Source organism: Brachionichthys hirsutus, chromosome 1 (genome assembly GCF_040956055.1).
Source record: "Brachionichthys hirsutus isolate HB-005 chromosome 1, CSIRO-AGI_Bhir_v1, whole genome shotgun sequence".
Taxonomy (NCBI): Eukaryota; Metazoa; Chordata; class Actinopteri; order Lophiiformes; family Brachionichthyidae; genus Brachionichthys; species Brachionichthys hirsutus.
In genome coordinates this window covers 790,002-798,518 of record NC_090897.1, presented here as the reverse complement: position 1 = coordinate 798,518, position 8,517 = coordinate 790,002, and the positions used below count along the sequence as shown (strand labels likewise).

At 52.0% G+C, this 8,517-nt stretch overlaps 1 protein-coding gene across 1 annotated transcript; it reads right to left on the bottom strand.

Moving 5' to 3' along the window:
- LOC137894785 (calcium and integrin-binding family member 2-like) lies at window positions 1–1,957 on the bottom strand. The gene is made up of 6 exons (XM_068740253.1): window positions 1,907–1,957; window positions 1,761–1,795; window positions 1,541–1,652; window positions 428–575; window positions 94–289; window positions 1–22 (listed from the first exon to the last, which is right to left on the bottom strand). Exons 1-6 carry the CDS (start codon window positions 1,955–1,957, stop codon window positions 1–3), a joined length of 564 nt encoding a protein of 187 aa, XP_068596354.1.
- Window positions 1,958–8,517: the final 6,560 nt, after the last annotated feature.

Sequence of the window (8,517 nt, the reverse complement as noted above, 5' to 3'; positions counted from 1 at the left end):
TCATATCCGAACATGGAAGTTACTGCAGAAAAAGAAACGCGATGGATGAGACGTCGCCCTCTGCTGACCAGGAGACACGAGCAACAAACGCACCTCAGGAAGTCGGGGGCCTTTGAGATCATGTTCTCGAAGTCGGAGAAGGAGAGCTTGTCGTCCCCGTCGAGGTCGGCCTCCTCGATGGCCTTGTTACACACCAGCGTGACCTCCTCCGGGGTCAGCTCCCCCCTCGTCAGCTTGTTCAGAGTCTTCTTGAGGTCCTCCTTGCAAATGAAGTTGTCCCTGTTAAAGTCTGGACCAGAACCACCAGAGAAGAACCTTTGAGCCGCCACAGACATATTCAAGCTAATGCTAACCTGCGAGCCTGCTATTGCTAGGCTAAGCTAACGTCACGGCGGCCCGTGGACGCTCAGCGTTGAGCGTCTCTCACCGTATATCTTGAAGGCGTAGACGGTCTTCAGCTCCGTGGGCGACGTCTCGCAGAGAGCGGAGAACAAATCCACGAAGTCGCTGAAGCTCAGGTGTCCCCGTCCGTCCTCCGAGAACGTCTCAACGAGCCGGTCTCTGAACGGGTTGTCCTGTCAGGACGCAAAGACGCAAAGAGTTCGGACTTCATCACGACGACGAAAAAAGTCTCCAGACAGGAATAAATGCTAAATGCTAACAAAATGGCTAGGAACAAGCTAGCAGCTGTCAGTCACCGATGAGAAATCAATGAATCAAAGGATTCATTGATTTGAACAGAAAAGGACATTTTAATATTCAACTAAAACTGGACCTCAGTAGACGCGTAGTATACTACACATGAGTACTCTAACTAAACGTAGTATACTACACATGAGTACTCTAACTAAACGTAGTATACTACACATGAGTACTCTAACTAAACGTAGTATACTACACATGAGTACTCTAACTAAACATAGTATACTACACAAGTACACTAACTAAACGTAGTATACTACACATTAGTACTCTATCTAAACGTAGTATACTACACATGAGTACTCTATCTAAACGTAGTATACTACACATGAGTACTCTATCTAAACGTAGTATACTACACATGAGTACTCTATCTAAACGTAGTATACTACACATGAGTACTCTATCTAAACGTAGTATACTACACGACTTTGAGTTTCCAGAAAAGCGCTATATAAATAAAATGTATTCTTATTATTATTACACTGATTTGTGTGTCGTGCTTGGAGATGTAACGTCCGTTATTTCCTACATCCCTAAATGCACCACGATGACATCATCCAACCTCCAGACTGGCTCCATGTTCATGTTTATAAGTCAGACAGCAGAGACTTTAGCACAAAGCTAACGCGCTAACCGTCTGTGTCTCTGCCACTGATTGGCTCAGTCCGATCCTACAGCAATGACATCGTTGCTTTTCCTGTGTCCAGAACCAGCCGTGTGTAAAAACAAAACGAGGATTCCATGATGTAATCTCAGCGCCATCTGACTCCGCCTCTTCAGGGGACACCTGGTCTGCACCATGTGACCTTGTCCAGCCCGACGGACGTGCCGTTACCTTTAGCTCTGGCATGGCGGTGATGAGCGCCGGGGGAACCTTGACGTTGGGGTTGTTGGCGTAGTCCAGCGGCACCAGATGTGGAGCCAGCTCACGAAACCTGCCGTGAAGCCTGCAACACAACGGAGGACAGACACACAGCTGATGCCCCGCCCCGTCGGGGAGGACGCTGTCCATGTGTCTCACACAGACCGCGTCTCAGCGCTCTTCCTTTGCTCACCTCAGCACCTCCTTCCTGGTGAAGAAGGTGCAGTCCTGCAAAGACAGAGTCACAGTGAGCAGAGCTGCTCCTCGGCCAATCAGCATCCGGCCTGTTCGGCTGCTTTGTGCAGAACGTCCGGAGAACCGGTCCGGATGGAGCGTCACCTGATACGCTTCCAGCTGCTCCTCGGTGAAGGTCGTCTGCTTGTTGCCCATCCTGCTCCAGCGGTCATCCCATCGCACTGACCTGAGATCTGTTTCGACCCGTCTGGGTTCACGCTCCAGCGCAGCAGCCGAGCTCAGGGGGGGGGCGATTCCAACACCTCAGCGTGGTGCCTTCAGGGGCTGCTCGTACAGCTCAGCTTTCACTGACGGTCGAAACGCAGCAAATAAAACAGGCACGAAAAGAAAACATCATTAATCAAATACACATAAACTGTTCCATCATGTTTCAGAACCAGAACAAAAAATACCAGAGAAATACCCAACAGCAATAAATACACAGAAATACTGCAAATAATCCAATAAATACTAATAAATAATGAGTGTGATCAAATCTGCTGACATGAAGCATTAACGAAAGTCGTGATGCGTTCGAGGCCCTCACGGCCACTGGCGTTGGAGAACTGAGAATCTGCACTCATCGCATCTATCGTGTAATAGCGACACCTGGTGGCTGGAGGCGGTATTACTAAGAATAATGATTATTAATATGGTAATTATGATACTCACAATCATTGTCATTGTCGTTACTGTTTGTTTTGTCACCTCTAAATCAAAATACTGATTTGCAAAGAGGAAGAAGGTGTCTATAAATAAATATTTAACCGTTGTGTGGCGTTCAGGCCCCCTGTTTAAAAGGTAATTATTAAATAGTTTACAACGTACTACTTCTACTGCATAGCCGTGTAGCAAAAGTAGCCGTAGAAGAAGTAGTTGTTGTAAAATTACACGAAGTTGTCAAAATAAATGGCAAGTACTTACACAGGAAGTGTCCGAAATGCACCCACCAACCGGATCTGACTCCTCCTCCTCTGCCACTGATGGTCACGCCCAGAAAACAGGAAGTGATTTCCGGAGTGAATAACATATCTTTGCGACAGGTAAGAAACTCACTCTCTCTAAAAATGAGGAGGCTAAAAACAAGTATTTCAAGATGCAAACAGGAAAACAAACGAATTACATGAATTAAATAATATATTCCAATCATGATGATTAAATCAAGAAGAGAAGTTGAAGTCTCGACTTCAGTACTTCCCCATCATCAGCACCAGGCGGCGCTGTGACTCAGTTTAAACAGAGTCAGACTCACCAGTCAGTCTGAATCAGTCATCGATGACTTGTTAACCCTTAACACTCCGTCTCCACGTCACTCTCGTCATCATTCATCGCCAGTCAAGCCTGTTTTTCTTTGTGTGCTCCTGTACACAACTGTGTGTACTCCTGTACACAACTGTGTGTGTTCCTGTACACATCTGTGTTTACAACGGAAACCGCCCAATCGACAGATGTTTTTGTTTCCATCATTAATCACGTGTCGTATTGATCTCCAGCGACAGCGTCGTAAACCCGGACGGAAGAATCCTCTGCGGTGTCGTTCTCGCATCGTGAGATGGAATCCATTATCGTGGGCTTTGAGGTGAGCTTTGAACGGTCCCCGTTGTTCTGGTTGAACGTTTCATTTAACTCTTCGAGGGGCCGCACAGAAAACAGAGAAGCACCGACAAACGACCTCAGAGTGGCCTTCAAAGTGCGTTTCTGTGTCGGGAGGAAACACAGGAAACACAGAACGATGGAATCGAACCCAGGACCTCCTGGTTTCAGCTACTTGATGATGTCATCAGAGAGCTGCCAGATCGGATCCTCGTGTTTCATCACAGTCTAAACTGGATCCATCCTGATTCAGAATACGCTCTTAATCCCAGACGGACATTCAGACCAAAATTTAGTGAAAAACAAGAAAGTTCTTAACTTTATTTTCTTCTCGTGGATCAATCGTCACAAGAAACTTCACATAAAGCCATAAAAAAGAAAACAGGTTTTAAATCAGTGTTTCTGGTGACGGAGAATTGTTGAACTGGATTTCATCTAAATGGGATTTGTTTGTTTTCTTTATGAACATTTCGGTTCTCCTGTTCCCCCCCACCGCCCCCTGGTGGTCACGAGCCGATCTGCAGCCTTTAATGAACGCTCTTGGTTCATCCGTCTCACATTCGGTCCGTCTCAAACATTTTAAGGATGTTGCTGGATGTCCTCCAGCTGGTCTTTGATCAAGGTGAGACAGACCAATGACGTGGGTCGTGTCTCCAGTCCCACACCTGGACGGACGCCTGTCCCTCGAGGTTCAGGACTACGTATGCGTCTTATGTGACGGAAGGAAGCCTCTTCCTCTTCCTCCTCCTCTTCCTCTCTTAACAGAAACAACCAGCATGAGACTAAAAAGCGTCTGAAGGACGTGTTTCTACCGGGACACGTCCGACGAGTCTGGACTAGGTTCCCCACGTGGTTCAGGCGGAACCGCGCCGGCTGCCGCGGGTTCCACGTCGGGGAACCACAGAGCTGCAGCAGAAGTGTCGTCTCTGCGTGGTTTCTTCTGTCTTCGTCCAGGCCTTCGTCCTCCCCCTCCGTCTTGGACCTGGCGTCCCCCCGTCCGTCCTTCGCTCTGGTTTCTTCTGTCTTTGTCCAGGCCTTCGTCCTCCCTTGACCTCCGTCTTGGACCTGGCGTCCCCCCATCCGTCCTTCACTCTGGTTTCTTCTGCCTTCGTCCTCCCTTGACCTCCGTCTTGGACCTGGCGTCCCCCCGTCCGTCCTTCGCTCTGGTTTCTTCTGTCTTTGTCCAGGCCTTCGTCCTCCCTTGACCTCCGTCTTGGACCTGGCGTCCCCCCATCCGTCCTTCACTCTGGTTTCTTCTGCCTTCGTCCTCCCTTGACCTCCGTCTTGGACCTGGCGTCCCCCCGTCTGTCCTTCGCTCCTGCAGCTGCAGCATCGCCTCATTAGGAGATCCTGGTTTCGTCCTCGGAGGGACGGTGGACGATCTGCCAGATTGCTCAACAGTTAATCTGTGCGGTCTTGAACCGGCTGAGCCGTGAGGTCGTTAGTGTCCGTGACGATAATACGTGTCCTCGGCAACGCACAAGCCCGGTGCTTAACGTCTGTTTTAGTCTGTCTGCACCGAAGCAGGTCTCACCTGAGTCTCACCTGCGTCTCGCCTGTGTCTCGCCTGCGTCTCGCCTGCGTCTCGCCTGCGTCTCGCCTGCGTCTCGCCTGCGTCTCGCCTGAGTCTCGCCTGAGTCTCGCCTGCGTCTCGCCTGAGTCTCACCTGCGTCTCGCCTGCGTCTCGCCTGCGTCTCGCCTGCGTCTCGCCTGAGTCTCGCCTGCGTCTCGCCTGCGTCTCACCTGCGTCTCGCCTGAGTCTCACCTGCGTCTCGCCTGAGTCTCACCTGAGTCTCACCTGCGTCTCACCTGCGTCTCACCTGCGTCGCACCTGAGTCTCACCTGCGTCTCACCTGACTTGAGTCTCACCTGAGTCTCACCTGCGTCTCACCTGCGTCTCGCCTGCGTCTCGCCTGCGTCTCGCCTGCGTCTCGCCTGAGTCTCGCCTGCGTCTCGCCTGCGTCTCGCCTGCGTCTCACCTGCGTCTCACCTGCGTCTCACCTGAGTCTCGCCTGCGTCTCGCCTGCGTCTCGCCTGCGTCTCACCTGCGTCTCACCTGAGTCTCACCTGAGTCTCACCTGAGTCTCACCTGCGTCTCACCTGAGTCTCACCTGAGTCTCACCTGAGTCTCACCTGCGTCTCACCTGCGTCTCACCTGCGTCTCACCCAAGTCTCACCTGTTCCTTTCCTGTCCACGTTGTCCATCGCTCTGCCCCGTTGACTCGGGGACACACAGGTACTCTGTTTTACTCCTGCTCACCCCCTCCACTATAAGTAAATGGGAAAATCTGGATGTTTCCGTATCCAGACGGGAATCCGAATCAGAATTTAATGAGACCGGGACCCGTCAGCAGCTCACCTGAACCAGGTTGTTGTGTGTGTGATGGAGGCGTAAACACGCCATCACACATTACTATCCCGAATGTACTCTTCCTGAGCTCCGGGGGGGGGGGGGGTGAGCTGATAAGCAGATTTACGCTAGTAGCTTGTCGGAGCGTATCAATTAATCAGCTTTAGCGGGACTCAGCAGCAGCTCGTCCAGAAAACGGGCTGACCTAAACGTCAGGGCGGATCAATGGCGGAGCGGGAGGCTGCGGTACGCTAGCATCGCTAGCAACCGCGCTGCAGCAGCGTTAGCTTAGCATCAACTGGTGATGTCATCAGAACGCGACGCTGTTCCCTCGTGAATCGCTCTGAAGGACGGGATTACGGGGAGGGACAGTGTTTGTGAGTGGACGGGGACACTCTGTCCTCCTGACCCGACCCCTTTAACTGGTCCACAGGAACCGGTTCTGGTTCTGGGTCCACTACGACGGCTCAGAGGGGAAACGGGCTAAATAACAAATTAACTGTTCCCATCTGGATTCACGGTCCTGAAGGCTGGAACAGAAACCAGAGTTCCTTCATTCCAGACTCCGGGCCACACAAGGAGATCCAGAAGACGCCGCTCCGGGTCGGGAACCTTCCTGTCCTGTTGGACGGTTCCAATCTGATCTGAGGGGATTGTTCAAGTCTCATGACAGGAATCTGATCCAGAATCTGACCCAGAATCTGATCCAGAATCTGACCCAGGAGCACCCATGAAGACGAGGATGCCTCGTCAGCAGCAGGTGAAGGGAGGAGCTCCTCCCGCAGTAACCCGACCCCAGGCAGGCCTGTCTCCCCAGTTACCTACTGGTTTCCATGGAGACCAGCTGGTGTGGACCTGTCTGCAGAGAAAGCCTGAGACAAACTGTCCTCAATCTGCAGCTCATTAGTTCAGCATGTCCTGGAAGGGGGGGGCTGCGTGCCCAGCAGCTCTGGACTCTTTGTCCTCGGCGCTGTCGGTGGTCACATGATCACATCCCGCTTCCCTTTACCTCAGCTCAGTGTGTTTGGTTCCCGAGCGAACGGCGTCCTGGATCCGGCTGGGTGTCGTTTCGACGCCCCGCTGGGCGTGATCCGCCGAAGAAAGGCCCAGACGCCACGGCCGGACCGCAGGGGGGCCAGAACCCGCTTCAGGCGTCCCAGCAGGGACGAACCGGTGCCCCCCCCCCGGGCCGCTTCAGACGAACCGGTGCCCCCCCCACTGTCAGAGCACGGCTTCCCAACGTGTTCTCTGCTGCACCCCGAGAAAACCTCGAAAATGTTCTAGCACCGCGGCCAAGGAGGTTCTGGTTCTGATTCTGGTTCTGGTTCTGGTTCTGGTTCTGGTTCTGGTTCTGGTTCTGGTTCTGGTTCTGGTTCTGGTTCTGGTTTTGGTTTTGGTTTTGGTTTTGGTTTTGGTTTTGGTTTTGGTTTTGGTTCTGGTTCTGGTTCTGGTTTTGTTTCTGGTTTTGTTTCTGGTGTTGGTTCTGGTTCTGGTTCTGGTGTTGGTTCTGGTTCTGGTTCTGGTTCTGGTTTTGGTTCCGGTGTTGGTGTTGGTTCTGGTTCTGGTTTTGGGTTTTGGTTCTGGTGTTGGTTCTGGTTTTTGTTTTTGTTTTGGTTCTGGTGTTGGTTCTGGTTTTTGTACCGACACGATGGAGCGGCGTCCCGGCAGGAAGTCAGAGGTAGAACCGGGCCTTCGAAGTGCCCCGTGGGACGGCGCCACGGTGGCACGAGTCTCTGAGGACTAGTAGCACTGTAGAGTGTGTGTGTGTGTGTGTGCGTGCTACCAGTCATATCCCAGCATGCTCTCTGTTCCCCCTGTGTTGTGGGGTCAGGCGGAGTCCCTGAAACACGCCGTCTGTTTTCAGGCGGTTCCCAGAATGCCGGTGGATTCCTGGAGAGCTCTGGCAGGCCCGGTACGTTCTGTTGCTTCCATTCAGAGCCAGCCGGAGGCCCGCCTGGCACCAGCGGCACCAATCGGGCCCAGCTGACCGGGCAGCACGGAGGGGGAATGTTTTCCTTCACGTTGTGGGTCCAGTTCTTCCAGGAGAGAACTTTACACATCAACGTTTTTTTTTGTTTAATCTAATTACGAGGTTTCTTTCAGCCTCTGCTGTCGTTGGCAGAACTTTATTTTAAGCTCCAGCTGAGATCCCAAGAGGATCCAGTTCTGCTCGGTCCAGGACCGTCTAGGAACAGCAGCCGGCCCATCATGTTCTATCGCTGGCGGTCTAAAGTAACGTCAGGGCCCGCGGCTCTGATCCAGTTCGGTGTTCACAGACCGTGCGGAGATCTATTCCAGAAGCCCAAACTCAAGAACCTGGAACACGTCAAAGCCGGAAACTCAGAGAAACGATTGCTCTGATGAACAGTCCAGGTTCACACGGTGAAACAGTCCAGGTTCACACGGTGAAACAGTCCAGGGTCACACAGTGAAACAGTCCAGGTCCACACAGTGAAACAGTCCAGGTACACAAGATGAAACAGTCCAGGATCACACAGTGAAACAGTCCAGGATCACACGGTGAAACAGTCCAGGTACACACAGTGAAACAGTCCAGGTTCACACAGTGAAACAGTCCAGGTACACAAGATGAAACAGTCCAGGTTCACACGGTGAAACAGTCCAGGTTCACACAGTGAAACAGTCGAGGTCCACACGGTGAAACAGTCCAGGTTCACACGGTGAAACAGTCCAGGTCCATACAGTGAAACAGAACAGGTACACAAGATGAAACAGTCCAGGATCACACAGTGAAACAGTCCAGGATCACACG

What these genes read in the sequence shown, in the direction of transcription:
- LOC137894785 (XM_068740253.1), bottom strand. Translation starts at nt 1,957, where the DNA reads ATGGGCAACAAGCAGACGACCTTCACCGAGGAGCAGCTGGAAGCGTAT. An exon ending in ACCAGGAAGGAGGTGCTGAG is followed by an intron (nt 1,653 to 1,760) that starts GTGAGCAAAGGA and finishes GTTGTGTTGCAG; the next exon opens with GCTTCACGGCAGGTTTCGTG. An exon ending in CCGCCATGCCAGAGCTAAAG is followed by an intron (nt 576 to 1,540) that starts GTAACGGCACGT and finishes GCGTCCTGACAG; the next exon opens with GACAACCCGTTCAGAGACCG.